Here is a 22,363-nt window from a genome sequence, read left to right on the forward strand (position 1 = left end):
AGAGTGGGGGTAAAAAGGGGGGAAGGTGTACATCCCAAACCCTTGGATCCGAACCTGATCAGACATTTTCTGTTTCTTAATGTTTGTTGTCGAGATAACATCTTGACTTCAAAGCAGTTATTGTAAGTTTAATAATGTCACTGTCTAAGCTTTTCAACAAAAACAAGCAGAAGAAAATAGTAAAAGTATATAACAGAGAAACAACAACACGAACCAGCCTCCAACCCCTCAAAAGAAAAAGAGCCCCCCCCCCCACCAATAAAAAAAGAAGTTTTCTTACACTTTGAAACCTTAATGTAAATTAATCAACAATAATAGATCAATAGTAAGCAAATTTGAAGAAAAAACAACATGGAATGTGTTCCATACAACACGTTTGAAATCTAATTATGAACACATTTTTTTTCAAACCTTGGGGGATTTGACTCAAGTAATAAATACATGCATGATACTAATATGGCCGTATGTAGGCCTATAGGTCACAGTCAAGCTGCATGATACACACATGTTTTGGTAATAATTCCATACAACCAATAAAACAATTATTGAGTGGTTTAACTTCAAAGCTTACATTAGGACCAAGAAAAGAACATTACAACAGTTACTACAATTCTTAAAATAGACATATTTTCTCCCCAGCATAGAAGCCTGTCTATGTAGAACTATCAAAGCTTCCACCAAACGAGGCGATGACATATTCAAATCTTAAAATAGGCCTTTACAGGTGATTCCCCTTGTTTTTGTTTACTCTGTTATCAAATTGGTGTGCCATAGTTAGTCAGTACCCATTTATCATTTGCAGTTGGAGACATTACTTAAAAATATATCGGTGTATGTAAATACGATATACATGATAGCGAAGGTCTGTGTGTGTCTGTCGACTGATAAAGCCCTGCGGTATGAATTTACATATGAACACAGACAGAAATGCACCCGTGCATATGAAATCGGGGGTTTCCATGGTATATTATTTATAGCACAGCATTTTCTTTCATAAGTGAGCAACATGCCAAGGAAATCTAGTATCTAGAATCAAGATTTCACATCGGCGTCAGCAGGTATAGGCTACTACTAGAGAAAAGCTATTGCAGAACACGTGGTACCGGTAAGCTACATATCATTTTTAAAAGTTAACCCTTTTATGTTCCGATAAGCCTCGTCACAACTTTAGGTGTAACTCATTTGACTTAAAACTGGAAATTAATGTTTCTGATGTGACATCATTTTTTGGTTAATACTACAGTGTTTGTACATTATTTTTTTTTTCTCTCTCGTTAATTTCCCTTATAGAGAGCACTGTAACAACATTTACAAATGAATTTGTAAGATCTAACATGCATATTTGATCAATTAAGCGACATGTTTGTGTTTATTCCTGATTTACTGGACAATTTACCGCACACACAATGTATATATGTTCATTAGTGATAAAAGTATACTGTGAAGTAAGTGAATTTTTTGTGAAGTAAATAAGTTGATTTCCATATAGATACCTGGTATAGCTTTATAACTAAGCATAAATAAATAAACAAACTTAGATTATTATTGGACAGAATAATCAGACTTTTGCAAAATTCTGTTTGTAATCTTAGCTATAATGTTTTGGAGGTGACATTGATTTGGTTACAAGTAACGTTACTACATTCGATCAAACTGTCAGTAGTGTTTCAATCTTGCTACTATAGTACATACTTTGTACTGCACTTACATGTATTACTCACTGTGCTACATTTCTGATAATTATGGTCACAAGTTTTAGTTAACACTGGTACAAGGTAAGATTGTTGGCCGAGACTATAGTAACGTTATTGTATTGCATAACATTTGTGCTCTACAATAAACTGTAGTGTTTTCTAGCCATCCGTATTTATGATATATATATATATATATATATATATATATATATATATATATATATATATATATATATATATATATATATATATATATATATATATATATATATATATATATATATATATATATATATATATATATATATATATATATATATATATATATATATATATATATATATATATATATATATATAGTCTAGTTTCTTCCATTTCATTACTGCAACTGAAGAAGAGCCGTGTTAACGCTCGAAATATTTTGTAACTGATTTAGCGTTCTAAGTAATAAAGTTGGAAATGAAAGTATCATATTTTTTCCCCTTTTTCTCTTGTGGATATATATATATATATATATATATATATATATATATATATATATATATATATATGCATGGCATGGCATGGCATGGCATGGCATGGCATGGCATGGCATGGCATGGCATGGCATGGCATGGCATGGCATGGCATGGCATGGCATGGCATGGCATGGCATGGCATGGCATGGCATGGCATGGCATGGCATGGCATGGCATGGCATGGCATGGCATGGCATGGCATGGCATGGCATGGCATGGCATGGCATGGCATATATAGTATAACATTAAACTCCCTTAAGTACGGGTCTTCACTGAATGCGAAACTGACTTTTTTTCAATATAGGGCAATCAACCAAATCTTTCAAACTGATTTGTCTGCATTCTTTGTTACATTACTAAATCTTCTGCTTTTAAGCATAAATGTTGTAGAACAGGACTCTATAAGGACTAGCAAATGAATTTACAGCAAAGATTTCAGCCCATTGTAAATAAGTATGTGTATCTCTCATTGTTGCAATGGCAAAAGTAAGTTACACATGAAGATAAAACAGGCTATGAGAACAATATGGATTTTGTCACTTACTACTATAGCCCTCTGTCCTTCTTAGTATAACAATGAAGTACATGAAAGGAACATTGCACCTGTAGGCTATACATACAAAAATATGGGGTGTGACAGAGGTGCTTCTAAATTGCAAAGTGTTCTATTTTTATAGGCGTTAGGTTATAATTATAGGTATTCAATAATCGAAATAGTGTGTGAGTCACATCTGAAAAGATACACACATAGTGAAAATATATTTGTGGTATTAGGACTTACATCACCTCTTTGGAATTATATTAGGAGCGGCTGAAATGACATCTTTGATGTTTATTTACTTCAGATAAAACAGGACCAGCATCTTAAATAAATGGATTAATTGTACTTAATTAATAACGCACCAAACGTTCTCAGAATATCCCAAAAAGTATATAAACAACTTTATAAGTAAAGTGTATGTGTTGAACTAACATGGATTGATAACATTAATGTCACCTTCATTATAACAAAGAGGCCAAAGACGGCACAAAAGACAAATTATGTTACTATTCTACAGTCATGTATGAAAAAGGATCATATACTGTTTATAATAATAGGGACATTAATGAAGAGAGTCCAAATATACTGCTAGCATTGATTGTGGAATGGCTGTACATGTACCGTAATTGCTATATATCAGTTTTGAACAAAAACCATAAAGTACTGAGTCCAATTCGACCACTGTTCGGGAACCAGTTTCTTGACTAACAACTGTTAGTTGCTCAAGTTCAAAAAACAATCTCCCTATAGTTATTATTCTAAACAATTACTTATGGCCTTTGTCTCTTTCTCTATATTTGTAAATGCTTTGGGGACCGACTACGTGAATTCAGCCAGATACCCTCCATTCATTAGAATACATACCTATATTACAACAACAGTATATCAATATGGATGAAGATATTTATACAGAAACTGCACAGACTTTCATAAATATTTTGTTTGTTTTTTGTTGTTGGAATATTTGACAAGTAAATAATACATATGATGTTACATATAATGTTATGATAACATTGATCTAAAACTGTTATCGAGGGGGACCATATAAGCAAGGGGTTCCCTAAATGGGGTGCATGAACCCTGATGTAAGCCATACTGCAGGGTTTCTCTAGCTTTATCCCCCCACGAACCCCCTGTGGATGTCAGAGTTGTCCACGAAACCCAAGTTTTTCGTGAGACACGATCCAAGTCATTATTATACTATAAAACGCATTACAGTGCTTCGTAAAAGATCAAGTTCATAGTGTAATATTGTAATGAAAATAAAACAAGAGATGAACCAATATTTATTTGGAAACTCAGATCTCGAATTGTATCACGCATCGATCTCACATCACACACGATGAGACGGATGCTTCTGTTTTTCCTCCACGAGGCGTTTGATCCTCGGAGCTGTCTTGGAGAGGGCCACCCTCATGTCGAGGCCGACGTCAAGGCGTATCCGCAGCTTTGTTTTCATGACGACCAACTTTTGTACATTACTAAATGATATGATATATCAGACTTTAGTTCAACAAACAGTACTCTAGTTTTGACTTTCAGAGACGTCTCACGAACCCCTTGGGATGGACTCACGCACCCCCTGGGGGTTAGGGAACCCCTGCCATACAGGCTTATCACCCTATATTGAAATTTGACTTTCTTGCAAACAGAAAGGAAAAAAAAAAGAAAGATGGCGGACTCAATGCAAATAGTATATGAACTTCTGCTCGAGGTAGTTTACTCCAACAAACATAGACTATTCTGAATGTGAATCAATCTTTGTATTGGTTGAAATGCTACCTGGCAAAACAACAAAACAGGATTGTGTATGAATGGTAACATACATGAATGCATTGTCTGCCTGCGAAGTTCAAGTTCACGGCTATTGTTGGCCACTCCTGCAGAGAGTAAACAAAATTCTTCACTCCTTTATTGGGGGATAATATAACTTAGCGCCTCTGAACCGATCCCAGGCACGAACTTGTATAGGTTGAAAACGTTTGCTCATTTGTATTATCCTTAAATTTGGGGTAATACTACTAACCTGTAATGCTTTAGGATAAACTGATCCCAACAATGATATTTGGTAGCATATTAAAGCAAAATAATTATGAGTAGAAACAGACACCTACATTAGGCTCCATTAAGCTATCAATTAACCTTTGTTCCGTTTCCCATCATGCAAGAGCTAACTATTATGAGCTCCAAAGAACATAAGGGGATTTTACCTGGTAAGTTTATATAAAATGTATATGTATATATATATATATATATATATATATATATATATATATATATATATATATATATATATATAAATATATATATATATATATATATATATATATATATATATATATATATATATATATTAAAATATATATTAAAATATATATTAAAATAATCCGACGCGGATTAAAATAATCCGAATTTCTAAAACTTCTGCTCAATTCAGCAGAAATCAGTAAGTCGCTTTGCCTTTACAACCATGCCGACATCTTCTCTATAAAACAGTTTCAATTCCTGCTACTCCTTGTCACTTTCGGTGATCATGCACTGAAGAAGAGCTAGTTTTGCTCGAAAGCTCTGCAAAAACCAAACATTGGCTGTTTTACTTCCAATCACTTACCTAATTCAATTATTGTATCTCACTCGAGATCCAGCCTTTCTCTAAATGCAGCATAGTTGTTTAACAGTTTTTCCGTTATTCCTATATATATATATATATATATATATATATATATATATATATATATATATATATATATATATATATATATATATATATATATATATATATATATATATATATATATATATATATATATATATATATATATATATATATATATATATATATATATATATATATATATATATATATATATAGGAATAATTGTTCACTTTATTATTTTGACATTGGATTGGATAGGGTTTCCACTAACCTCCAATATCTATAGTGTATTCGTATGTTGTTAATGCATTAGTCCAAGTTTAAAGAAACTGGATGATATTTTACAGAAAATCATAAACCAAATTTGTCAGTGTGCGATCGAAGACATCACACCTGTTTGCTTCAAGTTCACTTTCGGTGCAAACAAGTCAACTTAAATGTTGTTATCTTGATATATGATACATAGGATTTGCATGCAAATTTCACAAAACAAATACTAAGAATACGACGGCCTTTGCTTACTCAAATTTGTTCTCTGCACATATCCTTCTTTAAGCTAACACATATTAATACGTTATATATGGGAGCAGCTATCTTAGATTGAAGTTTGTATAAATTATGTCTAAATATTACGTCATGCGAAGAGTGACGGAGGAAGAAGGTTCAAAATAGGGGGAGAAGAGGGGAGTGGAGGGAGATGAGGGGAGGGGAGGGAGGGAGGGATGTAGGGGAAAACCATAATGTCACAGTCCCACAAACCTTCTGACAAAATTGATATTTTGTGCTTTCCGTACCATGCATAAATTTGGATGCATCTTAGAGAAAGAGAATGTTTTGAATTACATTCATTCTTAATTCCCCAAAAGCAGGGCACTCTTGATTTTCAAGAACAGGGGACCTTTAGTGTCTACCAACACCCGATACTCATAGCTAGTAACTACTGTTCATGTTCCATAACCGTGCATCAGTAATTACTGCGCGTGTTCGTAACGACGGTAACATGTGTTACAGGTGGCACAGTCATTTCTGCAAGTTTGTTGTTACAGCAAATTAAAAAAAAAAGTTATATATATTTTTTTTAAATTACTGCAAAATTTCATCTGTCGGACTCGTAGTTCAACGTGTAACGGCTTTGCAGTAATTACTGTACCAACCGTAACACATGTTACCGTGTTGCGAACACAGCGAAGTAGTTACTGATGCACGGTTGTGGAACACGAACATATAGTTACTAGCTATGAGTATCGGGTGCTACCAAAGCGAGGCACTTCTTATCTGAAAACTTTGGGAAGTTAGTTTGAGGTTTTCTGTAAAACTGAGGAGGGGGTGTCCCCCCACCCTCCCCCACCCTCTGCCGCTCTGACGTCATGGTTTGGTCAGCGCGGTCACCCAACGGTTGTAAAGTATAAACTCACTTCAATTCTGCAGCTTAGTCAGATTATAAATTAATGGGTGCAAAAGACTTATTAATATGTTATAACAAACCGTAATCATAATCTCATGTCTGGTGGATGGGATAAGTTGTATTCTATATTATCACAGCCACTACGGGAATTATATCTTTCAAATTTTAAATAACACGACATAGGTCATCGGGACACCCTTCGTCACATTCTAACGTCCCCCACCCCTCCCCCAAATAGACACAACCTCCGCGAAGTGTAAATGATTTGATGTGATCATTAGCTAGTTATTTTCGTCTATTTCAAGCGCTAACATTTACAAAATGTATAGTTAATATAGAGTGTATTATTCTCAAGTATGTAGAGAGCGAACATTATTCAGACTTCGAGCCTTCACTTCTGAACTTGAACAAACAAGACAAAGATAAGTTATTTAGGACACGGCGAAGTTGAGTATTAGGAGGACTGGGTGGGATCAAAGCTTCCCCACATATATAGCGAATTGTTCTCATCTGCAGTTGCAATCCTTGCAGCCCCCCCCCCCAATCCTCCCGCCCCATTCTTCCCTCCACTCGACCCCTCATACCTTCGCATATATATATATAACAAACTGAAGAGACACATCTATAAAATGTGTATCCTGTTTTCTGACCTAATTTAAAGGTACAAGGTTCAATCAAGGATCAGAGTTACGAGCCCGAAAGGTGAATATGAAGCCTCCCTCTGTGACGTCAGACCAGGATGGGTCACAACATTCTGTCGAGACTGAAGATCAGGTAGCGTTACAGCAGATGAATGCAGCAGACGACGTACCGGAAGAGGTGGTTCAAGGTGATGAAAGGTCAGAAAAACCGGACGTGACAGATCAAGATACGATCGACGAAAAAGATTCCAGCCCACCTCAGAGAATCGACGAAAGCAAACAGTGCGAAGCGCAAGACACTAAAAAGGATGACGTCACACCGGGGGTAACAGTTGCGGCGGGACTCCCATTGAAGGCCGTTGTGAAATTTTCGCTCATGCGCTTTCCTTGGAGGTTGTATTTCGCTCTACTGCTCACCAGACTGATTCCGACTATCTACAGAACGACAAGGGTGTATTACTTGGGGGATTTGCCGAGTGACAGCGGGGTCAACATTGCGTCACAGTTGACCTGGGTTAATCTCTTCCTTGAAGTAGTTCAAGAATCATTGATCTTGCCTTTGTATTACATGATTGGCGTCACCATACACGACGAGAATGAGACTAGAAATCGAGTCAAGACCGGCATCCTGTTCACGGTCGTGGTCCATATTGTCTTCTCTGCCATCATCGCTGCTGCTGCCTATCCTCTCGTCCAATTTATGGCCCAAGATGTTGAACTATTAGATGAGACAGTGAGGTACATCCGACTCGAGATGGCTGCGATTCCATGTAGTAGGTAAGCCTCCCCCTCCCTCCCTCCCTCCCTCCCTCCCTCCCTCCCTCCCTCCCTCCCTCCCTCCCTCCCTCCCTCCCTCTGTCCTCAACCCCTCCACACACCCTAAAAACCTCCGCACATTCTTGCGATATGATATAGGTTCCACGAGGTTGTTCTCATAAAGGAAAAAGAAATTATCTTAAACTTTCATTGGATGATTTGTGGTTAGGAATTTATCTGTATAACGCTAACGCTCACAGCTCAACGTAATATATACTTACGCGTCCTATCCTACATGCTGTCATCGGTGTGACATGATAAAGCACCGGGTGAGGAGATATAGTTTCCAGGAATCGTCCAGTTAAAGATGTTATATTCAGGTCGTAAAGACGTCTAGTCAACAAATTACAATGCTTCTTGTTCAGGAATCGGGATTGAAATACTCCACATATTGTCTCGGTGGGAGGGGAGGAGGGGGGTTCACCTGCTCCATCAGCTGTTGGGGAAAGCCGATCAGTCGGAAATATTTCTTACAAAAGCCAGAAGACTTTATCAGCCCGACCTTGCGTTGAGACCTATTTATTGAACTAATGTATAGCCTAAACGTACCTCAGAAGGCACGATTTGACTTCTAAGCTTTGTTTTTTTTTCTCGGGGAGGGCCCCTTAGACCCTTCCTCTCCTCAACAAAAGCGGCCCGCATAAGAGAAGCCTTCAATGAACCCACAGCCGTCCAAGTTTTGATACACCTACAGCCCCATCCGTAAAGGATCAAGCCCCTACCCAAAATTATTCGGGGAATATTGAAATTTGCCCTCCCCCACCGCCCACCCCTTCATGTGAACGACACTGTGTACGTGTTTGTCTTTTAAACTAGGGTAAGCACTTTGATAACAATTTCCCCCTCTCTTTTTTTCTCTCACGTTTAGTGTGGTGCAGTTCGTCACCGTGGTCTTTACCCTCTACCAGTGGCAGTTTCACATCTACTCTATCCTCGCCATGCGTCTCATCCTGTCGATCCTTCTCGATACCTTCTTTCTCAGTTCGTTTGATTTCTCTCTCCAGTTGGGTGTAAACGGTATCGCTTACGGTAACATCATTACCAACGGTGTCATAACTATTTACTGCATCATAATCCTGCTCGTCAAATATCGAACGACTTGCCAAAGTCTTTTCTCAAAGATGTCTTTCTCTTGGTTGAAGAAATGGGGATCTGTGGGTTTCTATTCCGGGTTAGATTCCTTCGTGAGAAACCTCTTCTATACCCTTTGCGTCGTAAGAATGATGAACGTGATATCTGAACAAGGAACGTATTGGCTGGCGAATGAATTCATCTGGAACTGGCTTCTACTAGCATATCTGCCATTATCGGACGTGCTGAAACAAGACACCGGAGCATCGACAAGTCCTGTGATAAATCATAGACTCAAAACGGCTGGTTACATGATTCTAACTATCATCATAGGGTTGCTATGGTGTGTTACCGTTCCGGCTTGGAAGCCGTTCTTGAAGACTGTGATGAACATACCAGAGAATGACGTCGACGTGGTCTTTCAGCTTATTCTGATTCTCATGCCTGCATACATCATGTTCATGGTGAACACACTAATGGACAGTGTTTTCATTGGTAAAGGGAAGACTCGTCTCCTTGCTGTACAATCCATTATTACTAATATTTGCGTTTATGGTGTATCTTTTGTCTTGTTTCTCTGTGACGTATATGAACCGACCCTAATTAACATATCTGTCTTATTCGGGTCTAGTATTGTTGTAGACAGTATCATCACCACGGTCCTTTATATCTGGTTCATTAAGAAAGTTGACTATAAAATATAGCCGGAACAAATTTGTCTTGCAGTAAAGGACCAACCTAAAAGCAATGTGTTTTTGTAAGGCAGTAGTCATATCTACCCACCATGCTTCGATAGCATTGTAAATACTCGCTCCAATCTCGTCTTAAAGGAAAATGTTGCATTATACAATCTTTGCATGTGATATCTTATAAAAGTCATGAATATTTCAAGAAGTCATTAGCTTTCACTTAGTTGTTACTGCCCCCCCCCCCCCAATATTTTGGTCCAGATGACTATTTGATTAAAGCTTCCAATAGCCATGTAGGCTATACTTAAACACATGGTGATATGTTGATAAATTTTTGCTATGCAATCCGGTCTATTTGACGATACCATTGTACTTATCATTTCACCTGCAACAGGGATATATTGTAAATTCAAACACTTAAGACGTGACAACTCCTTATCGGTGAGAAAAAAAAAACAAACAAACAAATATTGCATTATATGGGAACGAAACATGAGAAAGATCTACATGCACATTGCTTTATCATGCATGCTAAATATCCTATCACATACTTAGGCCCTATATACAAGCACCTCAAAGTTTCAGCTCGTATTATAATATAGGACGTAGAAGAGAACCCCTCTCCTAACGTACAAAGTAAATGTAAAGTTTATAACGTTAGGCCCAATTGTGTTTACCGTTACTAATCGGGATCATAAACCGATAAGGCCAAATAACACTGAAACTTGGCAATGACCAAATGTGGTACTTTGAAATGAAAATGACTGTACAAGATAGAACCATGCTTGATTACATATAAAACAAATCCTGCTTATTAATTCCTGCAGAGGTATGTAAAATAGTAGATTTAAGTTTCGTCGTAGTTCTGCTTTCGCTTCTTTCGGCTTTTCTCTTTCCTTGTCTTTGTTTGGATTGGGTGCTGAGGTGTCCTTCGTTTGTTTAACCGATTCATTTCTCCACTTCTTGTCGATATCTTCCCCGTTAGCCTTCATTGCTTTGATTTATTATAATTATTATTATTATTTTCATTTTTAAAGTTTTCACACCGGTTTGATTTCAACCACTATATACAGCTGTAGTGTATTCATAATCAAAATAAACAGAATATGCACAGACCTGGCTCGTTGGCCTTTTCAATGAAAGCAACACTAGGGCTTGGTACGTAAATTTATATAGGCCTACCGGGTATATGCTTGCGAGTACAATGGTTAGTGTTGCGGCCCTTGTATATAGAGCTATCATCAAATTCATCGATTTCAATGCAATTGTTTGGTTGTACTTGTGTTTAGTTGTTGTTTTTTGGTTCTTAGTATTTTTCAAAAGCAAAAGTTTCATTGATACCGAAAGTGAATGCTTTCAACATATGATGTTTCATGATATTAGTCATTTTATAAGTGAATAGTTACCAACTCACTACAAACCGTGAATTAGTACAACAAAACTCAAAATATGCTTTCCCATTTTGGTCTTTGTTCTTTCCAGCAATGAATAGTTGTAATTGAATACTACCGGTACCTTTTCCCTTTCTCGTTAATTGTTCTATCACGCATTACCCGCATGGTTATCACAGGATATCATTTGATTATGCATTTCCAAATCATCATTTTAACTTTGCCTTCTTCTACTTCTAACAAATGACGTAACTTTCACAGCAGACTGATTGGTTCTTATTATCATGTGACCAAATCTACCATTGAGATTGGCTAAGAATATACAGGGTTTTTTAATCGCCTCGTACACGCGTGTTAAGAAGTCTTACTGCACATATCAATAGCACAAGATCTACGTGATAGTATAGGCACGTAAAAGTTCAAGTTACTTAATTTCTGTTTTATTGTAATCAAATCAATGACGGAATAAACTCAAGAAATCAATGTTTGACTTCAGAATTGATTCTTTCGTGATTTTTTGTAGGCCACTGATTCCACGTTGTCACACTATGTCAAAGATCCATCGAAAAACCAGAATACAAACTGCATGGAGGTTTCGATGAAGTGACATTTGCACAAGCTCTTCTGCTTGTTAACCAGAAATAGCGGTCACAATATAATTGTCCCGAACCACTTTTTTGATGTACAATTATACACTATGGCATGGTTAAACACAGGTCAGTGTACTGTACGTGGCAATACACACCTCCATCAAAAACAATAGGGGTCTTGTACTCAATGTCCACACACTCAATGTCCACACATCCACACACCAAGTATGAGAAGTATCCACGATTCCCATCGTTAGATATCATGTGAAAGGGTTTTCAGAGTTTGACCTCTGGTGACCAGAAATGAGTTTTGACCTCACAAGCAACAGGATTCTTGTACTCAATATGGCAAATCCATATACCATACATGTAAAGTATCATGAATTTTTACTATGTTTAGACCGTTTTAGTATGTTTTTAAGGTTTTCAGGCCTCGACACTGAAATGTTTTTAAAAAGTACTCGCTATTTGGCGACCGTGACTAAAAACCTACTCGCCAAGACGCAAAATTCCCTCGCCACTATGAATGTTGCTCAAACCTCCACAACATCAATACTTTCTATGAACAAAGGTTATAGGCACTTAATCAGATACATGGTGCTACGTAATTGCACATTGGAAAATTATGTTTATGTTCCGTATCAAATTTTAAACTTTTTCCCTCCTAAAGTAAGTGATGATCCAAAAAACATGTCGCAAAATCGTAAATAAGCATGCAGCTAATTCGAATTACTGATATCATCAAATATGACGTCATATTTGATGATATCACTAATTCGAATTAATGATATGTACATATCACTAATTCGATTTAATGATATCAACAAATATGACGTACATATCAAGAATTCGGCCATATTTAATGATATCATTAAATATGGCCGAATTCGTGATATGTACGTCATATTTGATGATATCAATAATTGGAATTTATGATATCAAAAATTCGAATTAATGATATCATTAAATATGGCCGAATTCGTTATATGTACGTCATACTTTTGATATCATAAACTTAAATACAGATATCTGAAATTTAATTTATGATATCTTGAATTGAAATATTGATATCTATAATAGTTCATCTATTTTAAGATATCACATATTCAATTCTTGATATCAGAAATTTTAATTATGATATCATCAAATAAAATAATGATATCAATACTTTCCTTGCACCAATTAATGATATCATCAAATATAACGTACATATCATTAAAACAATTTCAGATATCATGAAATAATTCATGATATCATTAAATAATTTTTGATATCAATAATTAAATACTGAATGAAAAATAAAATGGCTAGCCATACGCACGTATACACACATACTCACTCATCCGCCAACATGACTACAAAGGTTACGATCGAATCTAAACCAACCATATTCGTGGGTGAGTCATTTCATTTTAAGGGTCGAATCGAGTCATTGAGATTGATTTCTCTGACTCAGTCAAGTCATTAACTCTAGTCACAATATATCTCTATGGGGCCAAACAAAAAAAATCACAATCTTCTTCTAGTCACTTTGCTTGATATTTTAGTGACTCAGGTCATATGGCTCGTTACAGCAGTATATGAAAAAGAAGCTGTAATTGGCAGAGATCGACAGTAACAGCTAATATAAAATACCAGGATTGTTATCACCTCAAAATAATGTGCCATGACAATCATTGTTAGCATTAGAGTGGCGTCCTTCAAGTTTCCACCGATATACGAATCCATGTTTCAAAGTCTACGTACGTCGTTCAGAAAGACATACAACGAATATGAAACCATAATCAGCGCCTCTGTCATAACCATGTGTATGTACTGTATACAAAGCTTCCGAAGTATTATTAAAACAACATAACCTCAATGCTGTGAACAGTCACGTGACGAAGCGCTGTGTCACATGCACGGTTTCAGTGTAACACAATGGTATGTGTTTACGTGATTATACCGACAGCAACAATACACAATAGATAGCTCACGCAGGAACCGAGGACATGAAATCAAGTATGAATTATTTTAAACATATCACCGCTGTAACCGATCCTGTAGCTTGTTCGCCGCCACATGGCTGATAACAAGGTAAGCCGACTTATTCACGCTATGCTTGGTCATTCTTCAAGCTAACGGTATATTAACATAGTATTGGTACAGTTTTATGATAATAATGTGTACGAAGTGCAGGTTGCTATGTCTACCTGCAAATGGCGTATAGGTCAAAGTAATCATTCATAAAGCGGTCGAGTATAGTTTTAAGTATAGTACTTTTTTATATGAAGGGGCATAACTAGCAGGCGCGTGAAGTCACTCCATCATAAATAAGATGTGGAGAATATTAAATAGCCTATCACGAGACAGCGAAATCAATTCAATTGAAACTTCCAACTACGGTTCTTCAACACAGCTGTGTTAGCAAATGCCATACTGTGCAAGTATACATATGAGAATGATCAGATGCAATAGGGAAAGATTGCCAGAAACGATAAAACTACGTCTGACGTTTAACGCTTCATCATTCTGCACATAGCAACAGATTGCGAACATATACCTTCTTGAACAATATATAAGGCTGTAACTATATGCTTAGGCATATCACAATTCTCACCCCCCCCCCTCAGTGCGGCGTAGCCAGCATCCTATTGTTAGGGGGGCAAGATATTTCTTAAGGGGGCAACCTCGTGATGGTTGATGGTAGGAATTACCAAGAAATAAATGTATTAATGGGCACTTCGTCTGCACAAAGTGGCATCATTGGTCGCTGAAAATGCACATGGGTTGCTAGCGCTAGTTTGTACATTTGGTTATACAACCGGCCAAATTATTGGCGCTTATTCTGTAGGACGATATTGATCAACGGTCTCCGTACGTGGGTATGATGAAGGCCCACAATGTGTAATATCTCGGTCTGATTACCAAGTTCTGACCTTATATGAAGTATGAACATGAGCCCTGAGGTCAAGTATTAATACTTGTGATTAGAACTCGAAAAATGTAAAAAAGAAGTATTTGAATACATCACTGGATTTCCTTGGGGGGGGGGGGGGAGACAAAGCAAATGGGGGGTGGGCATTGCCCCATGGCCCCCCTCTGGCTACGTCACTGCCCCCCCCCCCCCCACAACGCGGTGAAAAAGTACATTGTTGCGTTCACAACTTATGCCCTTAATCACGTATGTCTATATGATATGTGAACTGCAGCACCGAAGAACATTGACTGTTTGTTAATATCATAACATTTTCCTGTAATTTAAAGGTAAAGCATTCACCCCAAGTGGAGAGTATAACCATCAAGACACACCAAAATGAAGCCTCCATCGGTGAGGTCAGATCAATATGGCTCACAACGTCCTGTTGAGGCTGAAGTCAGGGCCGCATTACAACGGGTCAACGAGGCAGTCGATGTACCGGAAGTGACGTTCCAGCATCCAATCGACTCTTCTACCTGCACAGAGTGGTCAGTACAACATACGAACGAAGATGACGTCACACCTGCAGTCACATCAGTCAGGGCGCCCTTGATATCTGACTTGCAGACTTCACTAAGTCGCGTTACTTGGAGGTTGTATTTAGCTCTACTGCTCACCAAATTGATCCCGACTCTCTACAGAACGACAAGGGTATACTACTTGGGGGATCTGCCGAGTGACAGCGGGGTCAACATTGCGTCACAGTTGACCTGGGTCACTATCTTTCTTGAGGTAGTTCAAGAATCTTTGATTTTGCCGCTATATTACATGATTGGCGTCACCATAGACGACGAGAATGAGACTAGAAATCGAGTCAAGACCGGCATCTTGTTCACGGTCGTGGTCCATGTTGTCTTCTCTGCAATTATCGTCGCTGCTGCCTTTCCTCTCGTCCGATTTATGGCCCAGGATGTTAAACTATTACATAAGACTGTAACGTACATCCGATTCGAGATGGCTGCGGTTCCATGTAATAGGTAAGCCTATACTTCGACCCCTATCCTGCCCCAATACCAGGGGCGTAGCAAAGGGGGGTCGAAGGGGGCAGCCGCCCCCCCCCCCCTTAGCATATTTGTTTTGTATGTTTTTATGATATCGCTAGTAATTTCAAAGAGAAAATGCTAAGATGCCACTTACAAGGTCTGGGAAGTGCCATTTCCAGCGATATGGGAGGCATTTTCAGCCAAAAGTTTCTTATACGCTTCGCGTGTTCAAAAATGGTATCAAATAGAGTTGCCATCATTGGGGGGGGGGGGGTGGTGTGTGGGAAGGGGTGACAATCATGAACTGAAATATCGTCAGCACAGCAGTTTTCAATGACATTTGGTACCATCAAGCGAAGCTTGCTGTTAAAAAGTGGTTCATTATGTTCAAATGTGGTATCAAATAGAGATGCCACAATTGTGGGGTGTGGGGGGGTGGTGTGTGGAAGGGGGTGGCAATCATGAACTAAAATAACGTGAGCACAGCAGTCTTCAATGATATGTGGTACCATCAAGCGATGCTTGCTGTTCAAAGGTGGTTCATTGTGTTCAAAAGTGGTATCAAATAGAGATGCCATAATTGTGTGTGTGTGTGGGGGGGGGGTTGGTGTGTGGGAGGGGGTGGCAATCATGAACTAAAATAACGTGAGCACAGCAGTCTTCAATGATATGTGGTACCATCAAGCGATGCTTGCTGTTCAAAGGTGGTTCATTGTGTTCAAAAGTGGTATCAAATAGAGATGCCACAATTGTGTGTGTGTGGGGGTGGGGGTGGTGTGTGGGAGGGGGTGGCAATCATGAACTAAGTAACGTGAGCACAGCAGTCTTCAATGACACGTGGTACCATCAAGCGATACTTGCTGTTCGAAAGTGGTTTATTGTGTTCAAATGTGGTATCAAATAGAGATGCCACAATTGTGTGGGGGGGGGGGTTGGTGTGTGGGAGGGGGTGGCAATCATGAACTGAAATAACGTGAGCACAGCAGTCTTCAATGACACGTGGTACCATCAAGCGATGCTTGCTGTTCAAAAGTGGTTCATTGTGTTCAAAAGTGGTATCAAATAGAGATGCCACAGTTGTGGGGGGGGGGAGGGAGGGTGGTGTGTGGGAGGGGGTGTCAATTATGAACTGAAATAACGTGAGCACAGCAGTCTTCAATGAAATGTGGTACCATCAAGCGACGCTGCTGTTCAAAAGTGGTTCATTGTGATTAAAAGTGGTATCAAATAGAGATGCCACAATTGTGGGGGGGAGGGTGGTGTGTGGGAGGGGGTGTCAATTATGAACTGAAATAACGTGAGCACAGCAGTATTCAATGACATTAGGTAAGTGCCGCCTCCCCCCCACACCCCCCCCCCCCCCGCCCCCTCCCCCTCTGTGGTTCAGCTATATTTTGGGTTTGTTATTGTTGTCGTGAAATCGTCCCGAGGAAATTTACATTTGACAGATTAAATGCATCCCGGTTAAATTTACTTTCAATTCCTATGTTTACCGATTTCGAGATAACGACATTTGAAGTTGATACGTTTTGTCGCAGCAGTAAACTTGAAAGAAACATCAGGTGTCGGATGTTGACAGAAGCATACTGACATGTTTTTTTTGCTTCAAAATTTAACTTCAACTTCTCAGGTATTGTAAACAGTATACAGTCGTTTCTATATTGTTAAATTCCCAAGATCAAAAGAATAAAATTGCAACAAGCATTATGCGTTCAATGTGCAAACTATGACATCACACCTACTTCCGTCATATTTAATTAATGATAAACGGAACCTTGACAATTTCAATTATCAATATCTCGAAAAACGACGTGAAGTAATTGGATGCAAATTTCATAAGGATGCAGAAAATTTACTTCTCTCTCATCAGCAAAAAAAAAGCATCTGTTCTTTGGATTATCATTTTTTTTAAATTATCCTTGAACTTTTTCATGCATCCTGTTCAGGACTTGGGATTGAAATACTCATAATACATATATGCTTGGGACACGGTGGGGGGGGGAGGGGGAGGGTGGGTATTGTTCAGCTGCTCCATCAGCTGTTGGGAAGGAAATTCAGTCGGGGATTCTTTGCAAAATTCAAAAGTATTTATCAGCCCAACCTTGCGCTGAGACCTAAATATAGACCTAATGTATAATCTAAACATACCTCAGAATGCACGATTTGACGTCCAAGCTTTGCTATATAGACGTTCAGTCGGGGATTCTTTGCAAAATTCAAAAGTATTTATCAGCCCAAACTTGCGCTGATACCTATATATAGACCTAATGTATAATCTAAACATACCTCAGAATGCACGATTTGACGTCTAAGCTTTGCTATATAGACGTTCAGTCGGGGATTCTTTGCAAAATTCAAAAGTATTTATCAGCCCAAACTTGCGCTGATACCTATATATAGACCTAATGTATAATCTAAACATACCTCAGAATGCACGATTTGACGTCTAAGCTTTGCTATTTTCTTGGGGAGATCCCCTAGCCTCTACCTCTCCTAAACAAAAGCGGCCCACATAAGAGTTGCATTCAACGAACCCCCAGTCGTTCCAATCTTTCGTGAAAGATTTGCCCCCCACCCCACCCACATGTGCACGACACTATGTAGGAGTTTGTCTTTTAAACTAGGGTACGCACTTTGATAACAATCTCCCCTCTCTTTTTTCTCTCACGTTTAGTGTGGTGCAGTTCGTCACCGTTGTCTTTACCCTCTACAAGTGGCAGTTTCACATCTACTCCATCCTCGCCATGCGTCTCATCCTGTCGATCCTTCTCGATACCTTCTTTCTCAGTTCGTTTCATTTTTCTCTCCAGTTGGGTGTAAACGGTATCGCTTACGGTAACATCATTGCCAACGGTGTCATAACTGTTTACTGCATCATAATCCTGCTCGTCAAATTTCGAACGACTTGCCAAAGTCTTTTCTCAAAGATGTCCTTCTCTTGGATGAAGAAATGGGGAACTGTGGGTTTCTATTCCGGGTTAGATTCCTTCGTGAGAAACCTCTTCTATGCCATTTGCGTCGTAAGAATGATGAACGTGATATCTGAACAAGGAACGTATTGGCTGGCGAATGAATTCATCTGGAACTGGCTTCTAATAGCGTTTCTACCATTATCGGACGTGCTGAAACAAGACACCGGAGCATCGACAAGTCCTGTGGTACATCATAGGGTCAAAACGGCTGGTTACACGATTCTAACCGTCATCATAGGGTTGCTATGGTGTGCTAGCATTCCGGTATGGAAGCCGTTCTTGAACACTGTGATGAACATACCAGAGAATCACGTCGACGCGGTCTTTCAGCTTATTCTGATTCTCATGCCCGCATACATCGTATTCATGGTGAACACACTAATGGACAGTGTTTTCATCGGTAAAGGGAGGACTGGTTTACTACCTATTCAATCCATTATTACTAATATTTGCATATTTGGTGTATCTTTTGTCTTGTTTCTCTGTGACGTATATGAACCAACTCTAATTAACATATCCGTCTTATTTGCGTCTGGTATTGTTGTAGACTTTATGATCACAACAGTCCTCTACATTTGGTTCATTAACAAGATTGACTACGAAATATAGCCAAACGACTATAAGCTAGTATTGGCATCCAAAGCATACAGCGTTGCTAAGGATAGCCATTGCATCTTCTTCTATCCATGAAGCTGTATTGGTATCGACATATATGTATATATATATATATATATGGCTTGAAACAATGGGAACTCACTGCCTCTGAAAAAGCGGAATTGATAGAAACTTCAGCAAAATCATGCATCGTTTTGAAACAGCTTCTGTTTATGACCACCAAGAGTGTATTTGTGTTGCTTGTGGGCCTATATGTTACAGAACGGTGTTATTAGTATATTCACAGGCAGCTGTCTCTACCATCCCAAAAAATATATATCACGTGATCATATTGAATGGCATTTTCTGAACAAGTCAACAGTAGTAATACTGTAATACAACATTTCTTTTCCATTTCTGTTACGAAACCAAAACGAAATAGCTATAGGCCTACGCTTCTAAAAATAATACGAAAAATAATAATCATAAAGTTTGTCTCTGAATCAAATTTATGAATTTGCTTGTGTAATACTGTTATGCTACTATGTGTATATGATCACTAAGTGTTTTATATTTTTCATTTGGCAGCTATAGCACGTTTATAGTATCACAGTCACAGGCGGCTATATCTCTAAGCAAAGACAGATCACGTGATCACTTGAATGACAATTCCAGAGCAATTCAATAGTAATAATACTGTAATAAAACAATTTAGATATTTCTACTGTACATATCATAGGCCTAAGTAACGAAATAGCTTAATGCTTACTTATAACTCCAAAAAGTAATGTTAAGGTTTGTCTCAACCTCCATTTAATTCATCAATGTATATATTTAATTCTGCAAACATTCCATAATAAATAGTCGTATAACTTGCAAGTAAAATATACAGTTGTATTGTTGTATTCCATAATTAAGATCATATTATCACTATCCATCGACAGCCTCGCTTGCACGATGACGTCATCAACCATCTCTTCCAAGTGACCCCCCGCATTATACATTTAAAAACTTTGAGGAAAATAATCATTTTAAACTGGATTTTGCTTTATATGTTGTATATAACCCAGTGCACTATTTTAACCAACGTAGGGCCTATGTAATAGCCTATATATACACATACGCTCAAAGTTGCCAACGAAACCGTATGGGCGAATATGGGGTGTGTGACGATGACACCCTACAAATCCCGAGTGAAATCAAAAAGTCGATCTCAAAATTGGAGCCGAATTCAGCGTGGTCTTTCACCCATCACATAAAAACAATGAAACGAAACTGAGGAAATAGAAGGGGAAAAACATTCTCTCGTTTTCTACCTTGCGTCTACATTTCCCAATTTTGAATAATATTTGGCTAAAATAATGCAACAACTTCCACAGTAGTCGTGTAATACATACATTCCGATGTGATTGAATTCCTCCTAGAAATGTAGCGGTTCTGAAATCAATAGGATAGTCGCATTTTCTCTATTACCATCTGAACTCTCAATAACCCCACACGCTTGTGTATAATTATAAACCCCTCTTTGCGAAGCTCATTTGGTCGTTTGAGAGTTGCTAACTTTGCTAAGCCATCATGAACATGTTATAGGCTACACATCGAATTTAAGATCACCTGCAGGGATCACTCCTCATTACGAAAACGTTCTTGTAACTGACAAAGGGTTAATTAAATAACATGTTAGTAGCACATGTTAGCACTTCACATGACCCTCCATGCACTGTTGGTATGTTTCCTACTGTGGAACACAGACAGCAATACATTTCTGTGCTGTGGAGTGATGATCCCTCCATGTCACACCTACATTCGATGACGTCATATGATGCCTCTCCAAATTGACGTTTAGTCGGTCCAGGTATCGAAAAACGATATATCGAAAAACAAGTTATCGAAAAACGAGTTTCTGAGAAACTGGCAGGAAGGAATCTGAAAAATCATTGCACAAAAACTGAAAAAATTTTCAATCACAAGAAAAGGAAATGAAAGTTGGAAGAATTGTAAATAATGTTGGAAGCTTGCTGGGGACCGAAGAAGATATTAACCGAAGAATTGGTATAACCAACGAAACATTAAGCTTAGGATTTTCGATACTTTATTAAAGAGTATTTTTTGTACAATTGCGAACTGTGGGGCACAGCGAAGGATCTTGATCGCAAAATTGACTTTTTTTTCAAAGGAGACTGTTTCGTAATATTCTCAACATTAGATGGACCAATAACAATTGGTTATCAAACGATGCGCTTTACAATGAAACCAACCAAACACCTTGGTCATCCATAGTCGCACATAGAAGATTGAGATTTTTTGGCCATGTAGCAAGACTCCAGGAGGACGCTTTAAGAGAAGCATTGAGACATACTGCTTAACCAGTAGGAAGGCCCGTGACTACCTTGCTTGGCAAAATAAAGTCGCAATTTAAGGACGTTAACATTAACAATTTCGAGGAAGCAATAAACCTTGCGCAAGATCGTGATACGTGGCGGAGGTTAATCACTGAGCATGTCGGATAGACGAGACTAAACTTACTACTACTAAGCAATAATGAACATGTTATACACATCGAATTTAAGATCATCTGGAGGGATCACTCCTCATTACGAAAACGTTCTTATAACTGACAAAGGGTTGAATAACATGTTAGTAGCACATGTGAGCACGTTACATGACCCTCCATGCATTGTTGGTATGTTTTCCTACTGTGGAGCACAGAATGTAATACATTTCTGTGCTGCGGAGCGATCCCTCTGTGTATTATATTCGATGACGTCATATGATGCCTCTCCATGAAATTGACGTATATTAGGTCCAGGTTGATGTATACGCCGCTGGTGAAACACGCATAG

General features: G+C 38.3%; 3 protein-coding genes across 4 annotated transcripts in view; all 3 read left to right on the forward strand.

The window, feature by feature from the left end:
• LOC139966740 (uncharacterized) overlaps window positions 1-22,363 on the forward strand; it is a 72,416-nt gene that overhangs the window by 29,598 nt on the left and 20,455 nt on the right. The window lies entirely within an intron of this gene.
• On the forward strand, window positions 865-11,905 carry LOC139966749 (uncharacterized). Of its 2 annotated transcripts, none has more exons than XM_071970095.1 (3): window positions 865-1,105; window positions 7,476-8,232; window positions 9,140-11,905. In XM_071970095.1, the coding sequence occupies exons 2-3, from the start codon at window positions 7,523-7,525 to the stop codon at window positions 10,044-10,046; spliced, it is 1,617 nt and encodes a 538-aa protein (XP_071826196.1). In that variant the 5' UTR covers window positions 865-1,105; window positions 7,476-7,522; the 3' UTR covers window positions 10,047-11,905. The 2 variants fall into 2 exon arrangements, with proteins under 2 accessions (XP_071826196.1, XP_071826187.1); XM_071970086.1 differs by lacking the exon at window positions 865-1,105 and adding an exon at window positions 4,841-4,966.
• Window positions 13,872-20,610, forward strand: LOC139966763 (uncharacterized). Its single transcript, XM_071970107.1, has 3 exons — window positions 13,872-14,088; window positions 15,259-15,948; window positions 18,629-20,610. The coding sequence occupies exons 2-3, from the start codon at window positions 15,308-15,310 to the stop codon at window positions 19,533-19,535; spliced, it is 1,548 nt and encodes a 515-aa protein (XP_071826208.1). The 5' UTR covers window positions 13,872-14,088; window positions 15,259-15,307; the 3' UTR covers window positions 19,536-20,610.

The sequence above is a fragment of the Apostichopus japonicus genome, chromosome 1 (assembly GCF_037975245.1).
Source record: "Apostichopus japonicus isolate 1M-3 chromosome 1, ASM3797524v1, whole genome shotgun sequence".
Lineage (NCBI taxonomy): Eukaryota > Metazoa > Echinodermata > Holothuroidea > Aspidochirotida > Stichopodidae > Apostichopus > Apostichopus japonicus.